This window comes from Gavia stellata, chromosome 7 (assembly GCF_030936135.1).
Source record: "Gavia stellata isolate bGavSte3 chromosome 7, bGavSte3.hap2, whole genome shotgun sequence".
Taxonomy (NCBI): domain Eukaryota; kingdom Metazoa; phylum Chordata; class Aves; order Gaviiformes; family Gaviidae; genus Gavia; species Gavia stellata.
This window is the reverse complement of record NC_082600.1, coordinates 12217147-12241375: the sequence shown is the minus strand read 5'-3', so window position 1 is coordinate 12241375 and position 24229 is coordinate 12217147. Positions and strand designations below refer to the sequence as shown.

Here is a 24229-nt window from a genome sequence, read left to right as displayed (position 1 = left end):
TATAGTTGGCCACAAAGTTGATTTTATTATTATATTCAAACACAGAGACTAATTGAAAAGCTATTAAAGACAGGACATAAAATCTGTGAAGGAATATGTGCTCCTTTTAGCAGTGTACCAGTTAGTAAAATTTCAAGAAAAATACTCAGTCTGCTAAGAAAAATTTAGGTAAAGAGGCAAAAATGCTTCATATCAAATGACTCATGTCCAATTCAAAGAATAGTATCAAGAAATCTAAAACTTGCCTCTTCCACTACAGACATTATGCCAACACTGGGTCTCCTAAGATTACTCCTTTTCTTTATTACTCCTTTCCAAACCATGTGTACTAATAAACACCACACTTAAGTGCTTACCAGATTTTGATCTTCCATGTGTTGAGCTAGAAGCAATGGTGAGAGTCTGTGGTTTAACTGGATCTACTGGTATAGCGTAAGTGCCAGCACTTGGAACTTGGATGTAAGGTCCTACTGCTGCCACCCTTCCTGAAGCACTCAAGGATGACTGGGGTGATGAAGTTCCATTAATACGATTCAACTAAAAAAAAAAATCAGACAAATTGAAACGTGAACTTCCATTTAATCTAGGCATTTGTGCACGAACAGGAGATCTAAATTTAATGATCTAGAACCATGCACTGTAGCTAAGAAACCTTAACAATTAAGTTACCATACTCCATGCTTCTACCCAAAAAAAAAAGTAGTACAAATTTTATTCCCTAAAATCAACACCTCAAAAATTAAATTTCTCAGCCACAGCACATACATTTCTTGTAGAAAGCTTTATCTGTATAAGGTCTTTTTCATTGTGCCTTTCTTAGGCAAATGGGCTAAAACGAGTTCTTAAATGATCAAGTAGGTTTTGGTTTTTTTTAAAAGCAATACCTCCAGCTAGGAATACATATGCAAATCCAGAATTGATCTCTCTAGTCGTTAGACAAATGGTCTACTGTGCAACTGATTTCTTTTCAAAGTTCCAGACAACTATGAAGACTGACTTTATCAGACCATTTATATTTTTATCGATTTTCCATATTGGAAGATCAATATTTTATAAAAAACAAACTTTTTATGGTTTCATGCTTTGAAACACTGCCCATAATCACACTTTCCTTCCTAGAAATATAAACTACTATAATTTTTAATATAGTATGGTCTGTGCCAGAAAGAAAAACAGAAGGAAACACATTCTGTCTAACAGCTTTCTGATATCTATGCAAAACCTTAAAATAGTTTTAAGAAGCCTGGCACTTTTAAAACAGGTTCTTTAGATGTAATTGTATTACTCAGCAGAGAAAAAGTGAGATTCTATGTAGTTTTTACAGGCTCTTGATAAACTAAAGTGTGGCCCTTTTAACAGTTTATCTTACAGGAATGTTTTCTTTTTGACGTGCCTCAACTTTTTTCTTGTATAGTCGTTCACGGAGCTCATTGATTCGCTTGTCCATCATAGCCACCTCCATATTACGTTTGTTTAAGAGTTCTTTCTGCTGCTGAAGCTTAGAGTTCTGCTCCTGGTTAAGCCTGTTACGGATCTTAAAAAAAAAAAAAGCGCACTTGTTAGGACAGTTACTTCATTTTGTCTGTTGTCAAGTTGTTTTCTAATACAGTGTTAAAAAAACCAAAGCAACTTGGATTGTCCATGTTCTGATGTTTCTAATGTTATGCTTCCACACGGCCTGTCAAATTACCATTTGCAACCATGAACAACTCTTAAAAGAAAGCAGCAAAAGAATGTCCTAATAAACTAGTGGATACCTATTAAATACACGTAGACTGCATCCCATTTATAGCAAATGGATTGAAGAATTAGGCATAATGACATTTTATCACTGAATTACAACATTTTAGAACTGAATTACACCATGAAAAATTAAGTCACAGAAAATGTTTGTTAGAAGTTATTTTTAACCACCAAACAGTTTGAATATACTGAAAACTAAGTGATATAAAACTTGTAACAGAAATTTTGCTACTGATTCTGTTTCCAGTTCCACATGAAACTTCTTGATGTCTGGATGGGAGGTTAACTGAACTGCTAGTGCAGGGATTGGCTCAGACTTTCCTCTCTACATGGGGATTAAATTGAAACCTCCACAGCAGGTTTCCAGTAAGATTAGGGGATGGATTACCTTTATGCTTTAAATCAACCATGACAGTCTTTGTAATTATTTCTCTTGCTTTCCCATTGGCATTTTTTCATACCTTCAATAACTCTGACAGTATTGTCTCAGTGTTCCAATTTTCACGGTAATGTTACATGCAAAAAAAACCTGAGGCAAATTTAAGTCCTGATAAACGTGTATGGGATCATTGTGAAGCAAAAGAGAGAAACCTTAATCTATTAAGCATCTTTGCACTTAGAAATACTCGAAAGGTAGATACCTGATGTACTTGAAGATGTCCCTGCTCATTGCAGGGGGGGGTGGACTAGATGACCTTTAAAGGTCCCTTCAACCCAAACTATTCTATGATTCTGTATGTATTGTATAAATGGGGAAAGGGGAAAAAGAGGGAAAAAGGACCCTTATTCCTAATTAATGAAAACATGTGCTGGATTAATTTGTATGTTGTATTTGCTCATGTAAAAAAATGAGTGAGACTAATTTTGTAATTTAAATTAATTTTGAAATATTAAATATATATTAGAGCTGTTGCCTTATCACAATAAAGTACATGAGTAAATAAAAAAGCCCTCAAATCCTGACACATTGGCACACGATTAAGTATTCCATAACTTTTAAACATAAAAACTGGACAAAATGTCAATGTAAATGGAATATTTAATTACTCTTGTGAGAACTATACTTTAGATGTAACTATCTTCTTGGAAGAAGATATATGATAGTGATACAGGGAATACTGTGTGACTATACTGCAGCTATAGTGCACTATATAGTGTAGCGAATTCAGTGCAGCTTATATTTTTTATTATTCTGTTAAAATGTGTTATTTAATTCCTATGTATTTTGTTTATTTACACCAGACACTATAGCTATATTTTCACATATATTTTAAATATAATTTTATTCACTGTCCAGTCACGTCTCCAAGTCAAGATGACATCTAAGTGAGCTTGCTACACCCAGTTCTTTGCAAAATAGAACAGTACTGAAATGATTTTTTAAAATTTTTTATTTTTTAAGATAGATTAAAACAAATACTAGATTATGTCAACATTCAGTATTTCAGTATTAGGGGCTCAGAAATGCCCTTCAGAACACTTGCAAGCTTTGTATCATTATTTGTATGAGCAACAACAAAAATAATTTTTAAAGCTAATGAAATTCTGTTTTAAAGTGGGTTTTATGCTAACTACAACCTCACACATTAACAGCATTCCAATACACCAGTTTTATAAGATGTCACAGAACTAAGCGGCCACCCATAAGAGCAGTAATACAACTTTTTAAAATCTACACCTATCATGCAAATAGCATCTCTCCATTACTTACCTGTAGCTCTTGATACAACTTTTTTAATTCTACTGCTGCAGGTCCTGTCATTTGTCCATTGTAAGACTGAAACCCATTCAGTTTCCCTTTCCTTAAATCCTCCAGCTGCTGAGTGAGTTGATCCACTTTTAACACTGCAGCCTGTAGCTCCTGCTGCTTTTCCTGGAACATGGCACTTATATGCTCAATTTCAGTTGCTAAAATTAACAAGATAAAAATAACAAAAAACAATTAAGAAAAGCAGAAGTTGTTAATTTTTTTAGTCCTACAGGTATTCGATAAATACAACACACTAGTTCTAAAACTAGTATATGCATGCACATATGAAATATTTATGTGTTGGGAATTTGCTAACAGTCATAGTATTTCCTAATAGTTACAGAATAGACTTATTCTGACTTTATGCCTGACTACATAAAACATCTGAAAAGTTACGTCATATACAAATTTCATCAAAACACAGGACCCTCTGTAAGACAAAAAACATTCTATCTGAAATCCTGCTTCAATACTATATTGGCTAGCAATAAAGCATTATTTGCTAGTCATGCAGTGAATAGTAAATTAAATGAAATTAATTACATAGATTGCCATTCATGATCTTGCTGTAATCCACTTGTCCTCTCATGGCACGGATTTTTTTCAGCTTTGTCTCCTGGGTTTCAACACGTTCTTTAAGTTTTTGAAGCTTTTCACTCTCGGAAACAGACTGCTGTTGACGACGTTCTTGCTGCTTCAGGTAACGCAAACGTTGTTCCTGACAAAATGACGTTTTAGACAGGAGGTACCTGTTACCCATTTATTTTTTAAAAAGTTAACTTAGAAAACCCCACTTATCATAGTGATGGGTTTTTCTATTTCGAGAAATCAGAAAAAGTTGTATATAGTTAAAATATGTATCAGTCCTCCTAGAAAACTCTTAACATTAATTGAACAAATCTGTTTTAGAACAGAGATTCAAGATTTTTTAGACCAACTATCAAATTTACATAAATGTGCAAATACAACCCTACCCTGAACACTCAAACACATCTGTGAAGCTTCCTCTGGCATTTTTTTTCTGCCGCTATTAACACTTTTCCTGCTGTTGCAAAATGAGCTTCCAATACTGTTATCCAGATTCCCAAAGAAGACAAAATATGTCCAACAGACCATTTTAAACAAGCTGACCTACTGTAAGATAATTTTCCAGTTCTAAATAACAATTCTTTCTGCTGGGCACACATAAAAAATGTTTCTTTTTCTACATTATTTCCATCAAAAAAGAACAACATAATTGCTAGGTTGATTCCTAAGTACTCCAAGCATCCAATGCATACTGTACATTATAACACCTACAACAATGTCAAAAACATTAAACCCAATCCCCACTCTGAAAACATACCTAGATTCTTACATCTTAGAGACTTTGGAAATGTAATATATGAATATATACGAAGTGGACATATTCTCATCTCGGACCACTATTTCTATACTGGAGTGAATGAGCTACTAAAGATGAGCACAGAGTCAAGCCCGGACTATCACAGATCATGAAATGGGCCTCACAAAAGAGACAAATAAAACCTACCAATATTTTTATAGGGACACATAACTTGGCTTGACATAGGTTGTTATAGTATCATTTACGCTGAAATGTTGTATATTGCTTAGGCTAAGATTAACTTGGTAAAACAATGGATTTCTCAAGCTCTTTCTTGAGCTTATCTAGAATGAATTAGCATGTTTTTCTGTATCCATGAAACTTATGTTTGTGTATGTTGAAGGAAATTTGTATTTATTATAACCTATATATAATTATTACCTTAGCAACCAACATTTGCTGTTGATTTTCAATCTGTTGCTGTTGTCGGGCAGCCATATCTTGAAGTTCAGAAAGAGTGAGCTCAACACGTGGATTCCCAACCTGCAGAATATAAAATATTACATTAATGTGTTGATGTATATTAAGTGTTCTGACTACAGAAGCTAAATCTCCACTCCTCGGAGGAAGGCTAAAGCCTCCTCCCCAGTCCTCACAAGAAGAATAATGATAGATACCTATGAAAGAGTAAGGAACCTCAGAGCAAAAAGAAAGGACACAGACCATGCACATACCAGGGACAGAAAAAGCAAAAAGGGGAAAAGTAGGTGAAAGAGGAAAACACTTAAGAGACAAAACAAACAAGAGAAAAAAGCCCTTATACTACATTTAACACTGCTCTGTTAAGACATTCTGTAGAATTGGTACACAGTACTGATACGGCACATGTGATAGCACACATGCAAGCAGTAATTGGAATCTGAAGCTTCTTTCCTTTCCTTTCCTAACACTTTCAGTGCAACTGTCTTGGCAGCTTTCACTGGTGGTTAGCATTATTTACCTAGCGCAGGACAAGACCACATGAGAACCCTTAGATAAAGGCTGTCTCTAAGCTCACATCCAAAGATGGTGACATTTCCTGGCAGACTGGAGCATTTAAGGTAAGCATCTATGAAAAACAGTCTGTACAAAGTGAAGCAAAGTAAAGTTGATCCTCTTCGGATAAGTGGTTATTACTGAGCGAACTCTGAATGAAAAGACAAGATATTAGTGGGGCTTTATCACTCCTTTTGCATTCCAAAACTAACAAATCATTTACAAAATTGGGGTAGAGAGGCAATTACTGAAAATTATTTAAAATGTATATGATGCTGTGACAATGTGTGAGACCAAATATTATGTATTTTTAAAAATGAATGCATTGGTTCAGTATATTCATAGTTCTGTCAACAAATATAAATCTATACATTAAATTACTTCAACTCAACCATGTTTTTCACTATGCAATCACAAGAAAGAGAGTGCAATGTTACAAAAATTCCAGAAGCTGACACTTGCCCAATACCTGCTTTGCTACTCAGAAAAGCAAAACCCACAACCTTAGAATTCCACACTTTAACCACAAATTTAGAATTTGCACTGAAAGAGAATACCAGCCTTTAAAAAATTACGCTGGAAAGCTGGAAAGTTCAGAATAGCCCAACATCTGTTTCAAGGTATTTACATGTAATTCAGTCAATGTATTGGATCAATGTAAAAGATGGATTACTGCATTGTAATAATTCAATAAACAATGTAGTATTTTCACCAAACTACATGACCACACTATTAGTAGAACAAATTAAAATTACATCATTTCCTATCCCCAATATAGTCAATACTGCTGAAAAAGAAAATATAATTAAATGTTTTGGATATATTGATAAATAAAACTTTATTTCAAATAAATGTTTACAAAATGGAATGAGGTCTAAATGTTTTACAGACATACAAAAAAAGAAAGAAAAAAAAAAAAAAGGAAGCCCGCAAACACCTCCCCACCCTAATCAATCAAGCATCAGACTGTGGATCTGATCAAACCTGATCCCAGAGGAAAGTTGATTTAGCTGCTCTGCTTTTCTGGGCCCTTTTCTACCAACTTCCAATGCAGTCCTGTAGTGATAGGGTCCAACATATCCCCTGCAATACCTGTACTTCACTCTAAGTAAAATTCTCCTCCAACACCTTGTTGATACCAAAGTATCTCAGCCACGTTGAATGGCTTGTTTCATATTCCTACATCAAATTCCTACTTAAGTAAGTATCAGATCTTCAACCAATGCATAATACAGAACTGTTTCTTTAAGCTTCAGTCAGGAAAGGAAAATAATACTTGTTTTAAAATAACTGATTTCTCCTTTTTTTTTTTTTTCCTACCTGAACTCCAATTAATATTTCATGTTTCTGCATACGATTATTCAGGTAAGATATGCAGCTCAAGGTCAGTCACTAAAAGGAGCCAGATTTGGAATACTAACTTTTAAAGCTGCTGTGTCTTAGATGCATGATATAGACATGTCGGACTAGAATTTTTAGGAAAGTTATTGTCCCTCTTTGAACATTTCCTACTGAATAAACTATGGAGTGAAATTATAATTCTTACTGGATACTGCAACTGAAATTCCTCTTACTAGTCAACAATAATGAAAACTATTTATAGTAGAGAAGTAATTAAGAGAAAAAAAAAAATCTATGTCTTTATTTACAGGTATAGCTATATAGAATAGTGGAACTAGAACAAAAGGTAAAATCCACCCAAAACACTAATTTTCTATTTCAACACTTTGTTAGTGAACACAGTAATTAAAAAAAAAAAAAAAAAAAAAAAAAAAAAGAACTTAGTATGGTGTCCTATTTTTATTAGCATGACTTATGACAGACAAGAGTCCTTCACAATATTCTTTAAGGCCAAATAACTTGTACGCACTTGTGGCCGCCAGCTAATAAATCAAAGAGAGACATTTTATTATTAATTACAGACTGAAAGGCACTAATTTGGTAAGAAAGTAAAGGAAGCTTTTCCAAGTGCCATTAACAAACCAAAATGTGGTCACTTGAGACAAGAAAATAACATAGAAAAACCAGATGCTGCTCCCAGAACATGTTCGGGCTCTGCTGACTTCCTTTGGCAAGACCTTCCGCCAGAAAAACCTAAACCTCTACATCTACTTCTGCCTGACTGCAGGTAATTCTTAAAAGGGGCTCAGAATGCCTTGAAGGCTTCCCTCTGCATCACTGATGTTAAAAGTAAAAAAGGTGGGGGGTTGAATTGATAGTATTTTCTCAATACACATATGCTCTGTTTCAAAAATATACAACTTGCATTAGACTATGCAAAGTCCCTCCTTTCTGCTTTGATCATCAGTTTAAGTTAACAACATTGATAGCTCATTCTCTTTCCAGTAGTAATTTTCGGTATAACACTGTCCAAGAAATAAAGAGATGTTTTATTCTGCTAATAATTTAATCTTGTTAAAAATATATCTAGACTCAAAAAGTGGTATCTGTATAGGTGTTATGCATATTTCAAAGTAAAAAAGCAGTTTCACTGAGTGAAAATTACAGATTTTCTGAACGAAAAATGTAACCTGGAATGCACAATGACAGTAAGAAACTGGTTTGTAAAAGCACCAGAAACAAAAAACCAGTTTGATCGAAAAGCTCAGAAATTTTACTGCTTTAAATAAGCATATTTGAAAGTATATCTTATAATGAAAAAAGTACGGCATTATTTTGTATTATGTAAAATATAGAAGACTAATTATAAGATGAATGCAAATATTAGCTTCTCCTTGAAGAAACTATTAACTACTGTAAAATGTTCCATTTGGCAACTGTAATGTCTAAAAACCTTTTATACATGGCAAAGCACAGGAACACACGAAACAGTGATAATTAACCATTTAAATATAAATGCCCTATGAGAAATCTTTTAATGTTTACCTCACTGAATACCAGTAAGTGTCCCTTTCACTTAAAATAACTACACTATACTTAGGAAAGAAAAGAAGAGGCAGCTGAGGAAACAAAGTTTTAAACCTGTAACTTCACTCGCAGTTTGTTCTTTTTAATCCACATGGCAAAAGCAGTAAACAGACCAAGCAGAATTCCTCTTCGACATCAAATCAATTATTTTCAGATAGACTGTTGCTGATTTTAGGACTCCAAAACGGGACAGCATCATTTTTGAAACAGCATGAAAAACACTGAATCTTTCTTTTGCCGAGATCTAGTTGAATCAATTCATTTAGAGCATTTCATATTAGTTGAGTCTGCCTGTAATAATCTGTATGCTAATGCCACCACTGAAAATAGTCAGTCTCAGTGCTTCTTCAGAACCTCAGGTTATGCAAGGCAAAGAGAGTGCTGCATTTTCTCAGTTCTTGAATGAGGTTGTTGGTTTCTCAGATTCTTAAGTTTGTGTTGTTCATACTAGTTATTAACAATTTCATCCATGAAGTCACTCACCTCTCATAACAAACACGAGCCTATCACAGTTAAGGTCCAGACCTCCTCCTTTCTCCTGCAGCAAGAGAAACCTACCTCCTACAGAACTGCCTTCTGAAGGAGGTGCTAAAAAGCCACTACAAATATCTACTCCTCCAGATTCCACAGATTCATTTATTACATGGTGATACATCAAAGCAGACAGTTTTGCTGAATTGTAAATTTCTTTTCATTGATTCACAGAAGCATTTACACATAGAGATGAACTCATAAATGAAATGCTATAGAGCAAACACTGCATTATTAGACACTAAGGAAGTATTATGTATGTCTCATACAGACAAGAATACTTTACACCTATATTCCCTAATTTCTGAATATTGACAAGAATCTTAAAAAAATGGTATTTATTTTGTTTAGCATGCACTTTAAAAGGTCATTACAAATTCTGTCTCTCATCATGAACTGGAGTTTCAGCTTCTGACATTACCGTCCTACTACAAGCTAATATTTTACCATTTGATGATTAGTATTTTTGAGACAGGTGAGATGAATGGTACAGTAGTAATTAAATTGTTTGGGAACCAGTTTACAAGCAGCCTCAAAACAAGTCATACCTTAGGCATTTAATTAAGAAAAGGAACCGCCTTTAATATTTATTTCTACACGGTAGTCTTGTCACTTTGAAAATTCATTTTCTTATTCCTCCTTCCATTCTTTCTACCCTCACACTATGTTGTTCTGTCTGTCATCAAAAACTCCTCAGTCTACATGCTTCTGAGATATTATGAAATGGCTTACTCATTGGCAACCCACAATAGTAAATGAAAAATTGCACCTGAACTTGAAATATTTCTTTGACAAGCAGAGTGTACCGTAGTCAAGACATATAAGCAACAAGGGCAAATTCCAATGTTTTTTTGCCTTTACTCCCATCAGAAAACTACCTTTTAAGAGGAATCTAATTATGTCACTATTAAAATAAAAAAACCCCCATGAGACTGAACTTTTGAAATAGATTCTTTTTTAAAATATGATAATTAGGATGTGGTTTGATTTTATGCATTTCTTTACTTCCATGTCTAAGCCATGAAGACACTTATTTTTCATCATTTTCTAGGTTTGCACTAGTAAGAACAGAAAATTACTTTGAAAATAATAATGAAACATATATCAAACACACACCTGAGACTGTTATGATTTCAGAAATAAGAGCTTTAAAGGAAAACAATTATTCAAAAGCTTTACAGGCTATCATAACGACTGGCAGTTTCATGTTTAGGTTCAGCAACACCTAGCCACTCAGATAGCCAGTGTAAAGCATAATGTAACCAATTAATTGAAAAAGAAAACCAGAGCAGTACAAGAATTTACCAACCATTTCCTGCATGCTATCTCTTCAGATCTTTTTCTAGGTTTGCAAGAGCCACCATGTCATTAACTTCCATTATCTATTCCTTCCTTCTTTTTAAGATAAGTGTTCACACCCATGTCCCACACAATTCTTCAGTTTCCTTCCCAACACCCTGCACTAGAAAGTGTAGGGTTCAAGTACCTTAACCCTCCTGACACTGGCCAAGCTCCACCTTCTCCTACGCATATTCTTGTACAATGAATCACGTACAATGAACTCACAAGTTTTCTAGTCTTTTTCCTATCACTCACCTCCATCACCTCTATCCTTACTCCCTCATTTACTACTTCTCTTTTGGTACTTCAGTCCACCCTTCTCTCTTCTCACAGTCAGAGACGATTCTGAGGTTAAACCACCAATTGCCAAGGTCCAACATAACCTAGATAAAAATGTAATCAACCAGGATGCAGGGAAGTGAGAAAATCTGTGTCTTAGCTTCTGCCTTGGAGCCCAGAATGGCTGGTTCTGACTCTGGCCATGAAAAGGGCTACCCAGAAAGTTTTTCTGCTTGTATCCCACTACTTTCAACCACCTACCAATTTATTGACAAGCCAATACAGAGCAGCTACTAAAGATAGCGCAACATATATCCCACCCGCAACCCAACTACACTGTTTATTCTTTACATAGGCTGGCACTCTAAAATTGTAATACAGGTAAGGAACTTATTGGCCAAATGGCCTTTTTTAGCTTGAAAAAAAAAAAGAAAAGTAAGCCTTCTCTGAAGTCCTCCATACCCCACCCGCCCCCCCCAAACGTTTGTGATGGTAAAGGTAACCATATCCTCAGCCAGAATAAATATGAAAGAAAACACTCTTTATCAACATTGGGGCAACACCAGCCTATCAAAGCCTTGAGATAGTGGGTCGGAGACACACACACGCCACAAAAACAAAACCCCAACCCCCCAAAAAACACAGACAAAGGACAAGATCAGTACTGAATTAGAGGCAGGAACTGCAATGGAAAGAGAGAAAAAAATCCAAGAATCCAATCCTTTGAGCTCATGATTTAAGGAATTTAATAAGTCCCACATGGGGGTGTAATGACGCACACAACTTTACCATAGCAAAAAGAAAACATCATCTTCACCAGCCTAATAGGAGAGGACAGCAAAGGCCAGAAAGGTACTGCAAGTTGCTCCTGAGAAAGCTTAAAATGCCTACGCAGAAATGCAAAGTAAAAAATCTGTTTTTACTGCACATACTAAAAGACTCAGTCTTCCATAACCTATAGCAGTTTTAAGTCACTGTTCCTTCCTAGGGCAAATGAAGGAATACAAAACTTGCCTCCAGACTGGAAATTTACCTTTGTACAGCTGTCAAACCCCAGAAATCTATCCAGTTACATGACAAACACAGAACTGCCAGGTCTGGGACTAGGTATACAAGTATGTGGACAAAGGAAGTGAAGTATATTACATAAATGAGCATTTTCCCAGAACGAAGCAGACTGACAACTGTAAAATGAAGGGGGTTAGGTCAGGGCACTCCCCAGCCAGTGAATTCCAGACTAGGATCAGGGCTCTGACAATTCTCAGCCTCCCTAAATCAGGGAGCTCTCACCGCAGTGGGCCATCCCTGCATTTTCCTCCTCTGTGCCACATTTACAGCAAAGGAAGAGCTACAGCTGTGGCTGCACAACTACCAAATTGCCACAGCAGGAAAGAAAGGAACAGCTTGCTTTGCCTACTGAATTTAGCAAAAGATTTCCTAATTCTCCCATGCTAACTTGGGCACGAGCAGCAGAAGCCCAGACATGCATAACTTTTCTGCCTTAAGCCTCATTCAAAGTAACATAGTTGAGGGGAAGCTTTAACAAGCCCAGTTGGCAACAAAGCTTTAAAGGTTGCTGATAAGAATAGCCAGCTCACACTTTGGGTACCTGTCCTCAGCACAACAGTAGTGATGGGGAAAACAGATGGAAGATGCAGGAGTTTATTATACCAGTTCTGTATCAGATAGGTCTTATATGAAATCTATGCGGCCTCCTTGTGTTCTCTGAGGACTATGAGAGGAGAACACAAGATGGAGCATCTGCTGAAGATTATGGATTCTTACCTCCTTCTATTTCTGAAACATATTGACCCTATATATCACCAAATTTAAGAATTCTAATAGATTTTGACCACATTTTCCATAAAACTTGATCCTAGTGCCATGCACAATGAAGACAACTTGAAATTATTGTGTGAAAACTCATGTAAAACTACAAAAAGACAAAGAAAAATATCTGGTTTTATTTAAACTAAAATAGAGTTTTTGCTGATCTCGACTTGGACGACATTATTTCCAGTTTAATGGCTTTATCCACAGCTCTGCCTTCCATTTTTTTAATTGGGTCAGAAATATGCCGATAGCAGAAATCCATTTTAAAGAACCCAATGACAATAGCACATGCTTTTTTTAGCTAATGGAAATGAACAAGCTAATTAAACCCAGAAAAGGCAATCAGAATATTGGGAATTAAAGGAAAATATACCTAGCATGTGCTATCTCCTGATAATAAAATAATCTTGAAATTAACATTACAAACAGAATCTGATAACTTTACTCAGAAATTTATTTTAAAATGTTGTTTTATTTGTGCAAATAAATACATTAATGGTTTTTTACAATAAACACGCTTCAGCTGTACCACAATTTGCTGAAAAATCTCACATTATCTATATTTGATAAAATCTTAACATCTTTCATAAACTACATTACCTTGCTAGCAATTCCTCCAACTTGCTGATGCTAGTAAGTCACTCTATATAATAAAATGTTTGAAGTCTATTCAGCATAAGCCACAGACTCCAGATTTCCTGTTGTCCCATATTGCTTTCTTAGAAATCTCACAAGTGAGGCTGTCCTCTATTTTGCACAGAACAGCTAAGAAAGGCAGAACTCAACAAAAATCAAAACAATGTTAAAATAGATTTTCAAAATTAGAATTGGATTTAACATAAATCGAACATCTGCTACATATGAAATAAACTGCTTATAGATCACTTCTACAACATAGGAAAGGAGTATCTGGAACTTGAAAATACTGCTTTCTGCCTCATCCTTGCAGACACTTTTAACAGCCACAGAAATCTTAAGCACATTTATGTTAACTTTAGTGTTGGCTAAAATATCCAGTAGCTGATTTGAATCAAAACATCAACCTCACACTCCTAACAAAGTAAATTATCTTAAAAGAAATTATCCATTCTCACAGAAATAACAGATCGGTTGTGCACAAAACTTCAGACCTGTTTACAATACTAATCCTTTTACTCAGAGTAATTTTGAGTAACAGACATGTTACAATACATGTTGAAAACACACTGTCCAAGTTCCTTTAAAAATAGGCTCGGAACTATATTTTTCTGGGTCTTTTAGAAAAGCAACATCTTAATTCTGATAGCTAGCTAAGTAAGGTTAAGATGCACTTATCATTAGTCTGAATAACATGTTTAGCATCAAATGTGCGTTTATTCTTCCCTTAAGTAATTGTTTCAATCTGAAGTTTTTCTGTGGTGATGTAGTATTGTTTGTATGAGAACAGTCTAATAAAACATTCCCAAAACACCAAAGTACTGAAAATAAGTATCCTATAATTGAAAGATATGTGGTGAAACTTAGCGTGTGACTTGCACTTCCCATAAAATCTGAGTTGTTAAAAGCAAAAGCTGACTATGACATCTTGAAGTAACGAGCTTTTGGTAAGATCTTAAAACTTAAAAATGATAGCAAATGCAGCTAACAAAATCTGATTAACTAAGAATTTCAATTCAGAGATAAGGAGTTAGAAAACCCAAACTGGTCTGCATTCCAGTCATGTGACAATGAAACCCACAATCATTTAAACTAAAGTGCAAAAGCTACACAGTATGCAAATAACATGTCCACTAAAGTGTAAAACTAACAAATTTTGTAAAGTAATTAATTACCTGTTCGTTATTTTCCCATATAATTGTAAGAGAGCACATCTTTATTTTGCAGCACTGTCCATCGTCTGTAAACATTTGCGTTGCTTCAACAAGCTTCAACTCCATGTTTCTGTTATTTTCTGTCTACACTAGTTGTTTAACTGTTTGCCATGAACAAGCTAAATCAAGAACTGTACACATCTTACAAGTTCCTGCATGGCTTTTTGGCTTAGTGCAGTCAATAGGAGGTAGGATATTTTTTAATCTTATTCCATATGAAATAAAGGTTTCCCCAAATTCTTTACCAATATGAAAAGCTGTCTCTCTGCATTCATCAACAATCAGCTAACGGAAAAGGCTAGTGGATTTTGCCAGCAGTAAAAGACCTAATCACAGCAAGATCAAGCCAGCTGTCAACTACAATCAGCTTGATTCATTGCACTTTTCATATTCAATGGAAAATGTTGAGCAATACACAGCTCTTTCACAGTTATCAGGTTAAACTGAAAATATAAGAATACAGACAATTTAGCTTTAAAAACAAATGAACTATTTGTTCCATTTGTATTTTTGCAGTATTACCAACTCAGTGCAAAAATCAAATACCAAAAAGATCAGGAAAATCATTACTTTCTGTATTTAATTTTACTGTTTAAAGTGACAGAAAACCACACCACCTGAAATTTAAGTTTCTTTATTAACAGAGACTGCCTAAGATAAAAGGCAAACAGTACAGTCAGAATAGATACCACAATCTTATGCAAACCTTTCCAGTTTCTGCTATATGCTTTTCTCTGCATACTTCAGCTTTTTCTTAAATCTTGCATGCAACAAGATGAATAAATGAGCCAGCAATAAAGCTAAAGCATGTACGTAATAGCATAAACCAAGAAGCTGCAAGTCAGAGAAGACTGCAGCAAGCCAAAACTTAACCTAAGGATTTTTAAATATTAAGCATTAAAGAAAACACTAAACCTCATTAACAATTTTGTTATGTATCTAAAAATTACGATATTGTGGAAGATAAAAAATATAAAAAGCTGTAAATTACCTTGTCAAACTCACGAATTACATGCAAGTTCACTCTCTCTTCGTTCTTTCAAGAAAGTAATTCAAGCATGATTCAGTGCACTTACACAAGAGATCCAGCCAAATGGGTCTCCATAAGGACACTGAAGAACTGTATGTCCAAGCAAAAGACAGTGAATATTCCAGCTGCATAAAGAACAGGCTTATTTTTAGCAAGCAAGAAAAGGTATGAGCTGTAGAGTAAGATCATCCAGTAAGAATAATAGAAGAAAAACAAGTTCAACTCCCTTGCTCCTAAATTAGCCAGAGGGATTTTTGTTTTCTCTGCTTTGATCTGAGGAAGACTGCAGGGGGAACAAACCTAACAACAATTTGATCTGGAGGCAGCTGTGGAGACAATAGAGAAATGGAAAGGTTCACTTGCCTGGGAAAAACACACAGGTGGGAAATAGGTATGCTAGGTGTCCAAAGGCTAGATGGACAGGAAACTAAATGAACAAGTCAGTGAACATGGAAAGGTGTGTCAGAGAAAGGAGGCCACAGCAGCACTGCACAAGAAAAACCACAGAGACTGTGGAAAAGATGAGAAGAAACACTAATCTGCAGATGACACAGCTACATAAAAGACAGAACTCTAAAGGTAGCCTGAAAAGGAATAGTTGGCCTTATAAGGACCAGAAGAGTCTCCTGCTCAGAACTGAAAGCTGCTCAGAGAGACAGAGGGACAGTCTAAAGTCTCAAGCTTTCACAATTAAGCTCTTAGAGCTTTGCACTGATGCAATGAATTTCATAATCTGTCTCCTGCAAGGAGCTACAGAAATAAAGGAAAGGACAAGTCCCATCTTCCTTACAATAACTTAAAATTAAAATATTTGGCTTAACTAAAAATGATACTAATGTGGATACAAGGATACAACTGTGACAAAAGGCATTGAAGTTTACAGTGCCAGTGTAAGGACTGTGAAAGCACAGCAATACTTAATGAAAAATAACAAATGAACTCTTCAGGTAACATTTACTTTATGAGCTAACGTGTATAATGTTATGCATCAGCTGAAGCACTCATTCTAAACTATTCTACCTTTATATAAAGGCCAAGCAACTCAGGATCTCTATGTGCAGTGACAACTGGAGGCAATTTTCCACATGCTTCATTTAGTTAGAAATCTAGGAAAATGAGCGAATTGTATTGCTCCATGTTCACAACACAAATATATGAAAATAAGTACCATAGTTAGAGGTTAAACAAACAAATGGATAGGACTTCTCACCCTCCCTCTTCCATGGACATCTCAACTAAGTATTGCTGTAGAACTGCAAAGCCATGCCTGAGGAAAAGCAAAGTCAGACCTGTAAAAGTGGGAACTAAAGGCGTAGATTGAGTAAATGGTGCAGTTTAGGTCTTTCCTCCTCTACAAAACAGGAAGCCACCTGTTGGCTGTTATGGACTAGAAAACCAGATCTTTGTTCCCTTTAACTTGCTGAGAAGAACTATCTTTGATGCCCAAAAGAGCAGCAGGACTACAAAGTCTGCATACTACAAGTGAGTGTGTATAAGTGTGTGTATACTACACATCTGTATACTGTGATTATCTCTCATATCCATAGCCATCTACACAGATATTTGGTATCTAGAGTGACAGAGATTAAAAATTATGTAAATACATGGAGAAGACATGGAGGAAAACAGTCCTTTCGCAATGTTCCAAGTGGGTTCCAAGAGTGTTTCCTGTTTCCAATTAGTCAAACAAGCTTTAGACTCCTCAAAAAAAATTAAGTCAGATATTAAGAGCTAATGTTCATCACTAATGCCATCATAATTAAAATTATAACAGGAAAATGATCACAGAATAAGTGTGATGAAACTTATAAAATTATTCTCATAAAATGTAAGCATTAGTAACTTTGTCCATTATGGATTGAAATACATGTGAGATTGCACAGGACATGTCAAAACACTGTTCATGACATTCCAAATCCAAGAATGATGTGACTGCCTAAAAAGTTTACAAGAGGCCTCAGAGTGAGGTAAGAGATCAGAACCATTTGAATTCCATACAGTTCATAGAAATTCTTTCCATGAGATCACACAGTCTTGTAGAGATGTTACCCTACAGAACTACCCTTTACTGACGTGTGAAGAGACTGGGATTTCTAGTCCAGCAAGAATTCAAAAGCTATTTGTATGCATTAAAATTAGCTTTAGACTGTAATTTTTTTTTACTTCCTAATTTATTTTTTTTCCCTCAAGTCCTTTAGTTGGATTAGTTTTTCTATTTTTTGAAGAGCAAGATACTGCCAGCTGTCTGGAATATGCTTCAGACAGACTTAATGAAGAACTGTATCAGTCTGAGGAGAACCCAAACTCTATTAAGCTGACCCAGGGCTTGAACTAGAAATCTGATGGTGCAGAAGGCTGTTGTAGGTGCAGCAAGGCTCCCCTCTCTGACAGGTAAAAATAATTTTAGGAATGTATGTCTTAGACATGGGAACACCCTTGACTGTGTAAGTGGCAGATACAATCATTTTTGTCTCCTTAACAAAAGCAACAGAAAATCAGGAAAACTTGGATCTGATTTAATTACCAGGTGTTTTACATGGTCAAAATGTTCCAGGAAGCCTACAAGAAAATTTCTTCTGAAAATTTTTTTTCTCTGCAACTGTTAGAATTCCTTGTGCCTGAATTTCTTTTTATCACCTTTTAATGGAATTATTTGTTTAGACTTTGCTGAGACCCATGAAAGAATCTAGATTTCCAAGACTGACACATAGTTATTTGTTCATTTTAAACAAATTCGATTAAAACCTGTCCTATGTGCATGGCAGCCTCTACCAAGTACATTGTTATATGTTACAAACAGAAAGTACTTAATACTTACAAGCTTATATTAAACTGAATTTGCAGCTCAGGTTTGAAGAACAACTTCTATTCCAGACTAAGCTCTTTATCCTTCAACATTTCAAATGAGGAACTTCAAGCAAGTACATATAATGTATTTCTCGTCTCTTGAGGTTAAAATTTTAACTTGTTTGCCTTTTTCTTCACAACTAGATTTTGTCATATTTTTGCCTGACAGGCTAGGGAAACCTTTAAGTATTTTGCCTGTGCAAGTATACTTGTAAACCACCCCCCTTCAGCCATCTTTGAAACTTCTTTATCAGATACTTTTTAGAAGACATTTAAAAAATTTTAATTGTCATATCATAACAAATACATGACAAAATGTATATTAGATGTTTAATGCCTTTTTATCTGGTTATACCTAAACTCTAAGCCTAGAGTTTGTCAAGCCATACCACAGGAACTCAAAAGCAATGTAGCTTTACTACTGTCATGATGGAATGGGATACAGAGACTGACTGCATCAGATGGCTATCTACTCTCTGTCAGCAACCATACACTCTCCTAAGTTAAATCAGTACCATTAAACTGCTTTGCATGTACATATATGTAGAAGTTTTAACCTACCTGTTAATGAAATTTCCCTGAGCAATTTCCCCAGCATGAAAGTATAAGAGTCTCCTGATGCTAAAACAGTTGGGCTACCTGTTGTAAAATTTTTGCTAAAAGCCTGATTTGAGCCACTTTAACAGAAATAGTGATAGTTATCTAATCAGCACAAAATTTTAATTATCAACTTTATCTATTGGTCACAGCTTCAAGACTAAGAAAATTTACAGGAGTGTGATTCTCCGGTTTGGGATGATGATGAAGTTTTCTTCCCTGACATAAGTTTCTTTTATGCTAAATCTAACACAAATTTCATAGCGAGAGATAAAATCAGGTTCCACTTTGTATTTCTTAGCAAAGGCTTCAGTCAATATCTATGAAGAAAAGCGCTTATTGGTATCAGTGTCTCTTCATCAGGGGAGCAATTTTAATATTAGAAACAGCAAAAATAAGTTAAAAAGAAAATGGTACAGCAGACCATAAACCAACATTTTATTCTGCCCAATTACTAAGTAGAAAAATAATTTAAACCAAGCAACTACAGCAAACAAGTATTGTCTCAATATACAGACTGTTTTCATTACACTAACCTACTTCTAGTCAGTCCAATACACTTCCCTTCCATCAGGTTCCTGTACCCCATCTTTTTTTCCCTCTTGAGCTGCATCTGCTTTCTTGTTTTCTCATCACCAAGAAATTTCTCGCTTATCTGATTACCTTTTCATCTGGACAACTGTCATCAACCAGTCAGTCCTCTTTCTGGGACTTCCTTTAAGTACATCTCTGATCCACTTTTCCTATTGATGATTGGTAGCTGCACCACGACGGGTGGCTCCGAGTCCCTCTCCTGTCTACCACTGACCCCCAGTGGTTGTAACTATATTTGCTCTGTCCTACTGTACTCCGACTTCTGCTGCTTCTATGGAATGAAGCTTGGATCATGCTAGGACATCTGGAAGCAAACAAGACCCAGTATCGTATCACCACTGTTTCATGGCCACTGATCACAAAATTAAAGAATAATTTAGGTAGAAAGGAGCCTCTGGAAGTCACCTGGTTCAATAACCTTGGAGCAGTTCAGATTGCTCAGAACTTTATTCAGTTAGATAGAAATCCCACAGACTCTAGGATATCTGTTCCTATGTCTGTTACTCTCATTGAGAAAACATTTTTCCCAATATTTAATTAGAATTTCCCTTGTTACAACTTGTGTTCAAATCAAACTGGCTCAGTTACACATGCAAAAGAAAGGAAGAGGAGGAAGAGGCAGCGGCAGCTATTCTCAGAGAAGAGAATCCCTCTCGAGACACCGTCTAATCTCCCTGGCAAAGGGAAATGTTTAGTTATGTAAGTCTTATCTCCACGTATCTACACCTTTGTGCAGTGGTGGAAAGAGATCAGGCCCTGATTACAGCATAATTCCACTTCCAAGAAGGAAAGTTATAAACAAAAGCAAACCCGAAAGGTCACCTCAAGAATAAGAGAACTAGTCAATTTACAAAATCTCACATAGTTTTCCCTTTAGACTTTGTTATGCAGAATGCAAAGCTCTCAGGTGAGCAATTACGGGTAAGCTTTTTACAACAATGCATGTTTCACTGTTTGAAGAGACCTAGCCTATTCTATTTTTGATATCAAATCTTTATTTGGAAGATAATCTAATGAAATTTAAGCATTTCTAGAATGTGATTTTAAGCTAACCATTATTTAAACAATTGCTGATCAAGCACATATAGTTTCAAAGAACAAAAAAAAAATCCTATGCATAACGACAAAATGCCAATTAATAAAATTATCCAAATTGAATTCTAGACAGATGGCCCATCAGTTTTTCCAAGACTATTGATTCAAACATTAAAGCAAACATTAATCTTAAAGTTTTCTATGCGTATCACACTTTCACCTCTAACCAGATATTAAATAAAAATCAATTATTTCATCATTAAAGCAGTACACATAATAAAAATATACCTGAATGCAGAATATTTGATAAGATCTGAGCTGTCTTCAATGTTCCATTAGTTTGCATTGATTTTAGGGCTAGTCTAACATTCAGCATGCCAGTAACAATGAATAAGCCTAATGCATTACGTAAGTGTAAGCTGATTAAACCCTTGATCCTGAAGCCACCTCTTTTTCCCCCTCCCCCTCTGATTTAAAACTTGGTACAATTGAAAAATCTTAGTTTTATACACTTTCAAAACCTAATTTGTACCATTTTTGGCATAAAACCCACCACAATTTACATTAATACAACCCCTTCAGGTTTTAGTCTTTCTTGTGTTTTAATAATTTCCTAAACCTGATAAAAGTCCATTTTAAAGTGATCAGTTTCCTAATAAATTTTAATTTTGTGGCCAAACTTTCGTGTTTTTTTAAAAATATATGCTGAATGGCACACAGGTAGCAGCGTTATTCAAGTTACCAGGTCTGAGCTTTACCCATAAAAATTAACAGCAAATTGATCTAATACTATCATAAACTTTAGTGCTGCCAAGAAATGAGATTATAAGGCATACTACACATGCCAGTCCTAATTTCCAAAGATATTATGTCTGAAATTAAGTATATGTGCTATGACTTACATGGAGGAATAGATCAGGGGAGGTCATGAAAGAGTTATGTTCCCCTAGCACATTATAGTGCTATGATCTCACTACATTGTCAATATGACAATGAAAGCAGGATAAACGGATCCACGCAGCAGAGGATATCAGCTAGTGTTCTCTACAGAAAAGGAACGTAGAAAGCAATACATGATTAACTGTTTTGAATAGGGAAAAAAATTCCTTCCACTAGGCCCACATGCCATACACAAAATGAGCTGCTAAGAGCTGCAAACCAACTGAACAACTTTGTTGCTGCATATTTGCGTGTATGCGTGTGGATTCTAGATGCCAAGTATCAGGCAATATACAAGTACAGAATTATTTAATCTGCACAATTATTGTTAACGTTTTATTTCTTTTTTTTTTTTTCTTTAAGACATCTCAGCTTGAAAAACCTGATTTGTTTGTTTTTAAACTTTTCTAAGCATTATTTTACCCTGAGAAAGAGCCCTATGCATATCTGGAAATTGACAGTGCTTCATAGAGACAATACAACTATGAATTGGCGAGCTCAAATCTTTTTATTGAAATTTAAAAACATTTAAAAATAGTCAACTATAGCTTTAGTGCCTCAGTAAAGGCAGCAGAATGGTTCTGAGCAAATGAGAGCAGAATATGCTCTGTAGAGTCTTCATCAGTATTGAGGATGAGAAGAGAGAGAAGAAAGTAAAGTGAGTTTCAGCTCAGGAGTAGAAGGTTTTTAAGCCATGGTAATTTTGAAAGAGATATACTACATTTTACTTGTAAAAGAGAGAATGTTCAAGCCATGATTCACTGAATGCCACCAAACAGGTTGCCTATGCTATGTAATATGTATTTTAAATTAGAAACCTAGGAATATTTTAGTAAAAAAATAGGCACAGAAATGAACCCAGTGCATAAAAAACAGTACAAAGAGGTGGCTCTGAGGGGCATGCAACCTATTCTACCAGTGTCTGAAAACATCCGAATCCATAGGTACATTCTTATGTTTTAACGTATAAGGCTATGTCATGAATCAATACCAGTGAGATAAATCAAACAAGAAAAGATGTCTGGACAGGCAATACTAGTATGAAAGAATAATGTAGATGTTTTTTTCTTCACACAGGATGAATAAGACAGAGGAAGACAGATTAGAAAATGCAGTAATTAATAAGACTCCGGGGGCTTCTTACGTCACAGAAAGTAGTTTCTTTCTAGACAGAAAACTTAAGAGTATTCATGAAAAAAGCCATATTCTCCCATTCACTTTGTAACAAAAACAAACAAACAAAAAATTAGAACAAGATCTATACATTTTCCACCAGTTCCCACCATAATAGATCTTGAAAAAACAAGAATTTTTAAAACATCAAGTATGTGAGTGGAATTGATCCAAAACCTTTAGGATTTATTACATACCCCATTCTCCGTACGTTTCTCCACAGGTATATTTATGCCATTTCTTTGATTTTGGGCTTGACGTCCACCTAAAAGTAAAGTATCACTCAGTGCAAAATTCAGTTTTCAACACAAATGGTTTTCACTCTTGAATCTGTTCTTTTTGATAATTTTTGTATAATGCTTTTACCTGTGAATTTTTATCCTGCTAGTACCAACTCTTTCTTATTAGGTTATTCTTTGTAAGCAGTAGAGTCAGCAGAAATAAAACATTTACTTCACAGACTTCCTCTGTTAAAAGTACAAACATGCAGCTCTACTTTTCTGACTTGTGTTTAGGGAATGATGTCACGAAAGGGAATGTACTGAGTGTGACTACTGAAGTTTCATATTTCTGTGTCCGTAAGAAGCAGTAGCTTTAGTGGAATACATTAAAAATTAATATAGTAGCAGAAGTTTTTCCAATGCCTTATAAACAAATTTAATCTACAAATTGATCCATAGGTCAATGATTAATTAAAAAGCCTTGCATGCATGGTTCAGAAGTGATATTTTTGTTGTACATGAAACTCTGTGGCTTCAGGTGTATCTTAAATTTCTTAACATACTGTAAATTTGTATTGCCCAAAGGATGACTGCTTATTTTACAAAGTACCTAATTAATACAAAAATCCCTCATACATTATTTGGCCTGCTACTTCTGGCATTCAGAGCAACCAGCAACCACTTAGAGATATGAAAAGAAACCCCAGCTCAAAGCAATAAGGACTCAGCCAAGACTTGAAATTCAGTTGTCAGAAGTAGTCAAATTAGTTGAATGAGTAAAGATAATCTGAGCATGCAAATATACATCTCACTTCGAGATACCTTTCCTATCCTTCAGATAGTCTGACAGCCATTAAGTATGTAATGCACAGCCTGAAAAGTCTTCTCATAAATTAAGTACAGTCTATACTAGTTATATCAGAAAACTGAAATCCTTCTATTTTCATTCCAGTCTTTTAAGAAAGCCCCACTTTATATGGCACTGCTTTATAGAAACACTTTTCCTGTAGAACTAAGCTGACCTGCAATTTTTCAATGTGCAAATTATCACCATTATTAAATATATCTACATGAAGTACTGAGGAAGTAAAGCCACTGAGATCTCCAACAATGATGTTTGTAAAACAGATTTTAGTTTCTAAAGGAGGCCAAGTAGTTTACTGAGTCTTTTCTCTGGGG

General features: G+C 35.2%; 1 protein-coding gene across 4 annotated transcripts in view; it reads right to left on the bottom strand.

The window, feature by feature from the left end:
* Positions 1-24229, bottom strand: part of PPP1R13B (protein phosphatase 1 regulatory subunit 13B) — a 60302-nt gene that overhangs the window by 14046 nt on the left and 22027 nt on the right. For 2 of the 4 annotated variants that reach the window (XM_059819780.1, XM_059819782.1), the window contains exons 4-9: positions 23027-23094; positions 5259-5360; positions 4037-4211; positions 3455-3651; positions 1370-1534; positions 357-537 (exon numbers count right to left, since the gene is read on the bottom strand). In XM_059819780.1, coding sequence (XP_059675763.1) covers positions 357-537; positions 1370-1534; positions 3455-3651; positions 4037-4211; positions 5259-5360; positions 23027-23094 — 888 coding nt within the window. The remainder of the gene's footprint in view (positions 1-356; positions 538-1369; positions 1535-3454; positions 3652-4036; positions 4212-5258; positions 5361-23026; positions 23095-24229) is intronic. The other 2 variants (XM_059819781.1, XM_059819783.1) reach the window with 1 other exon arrangement.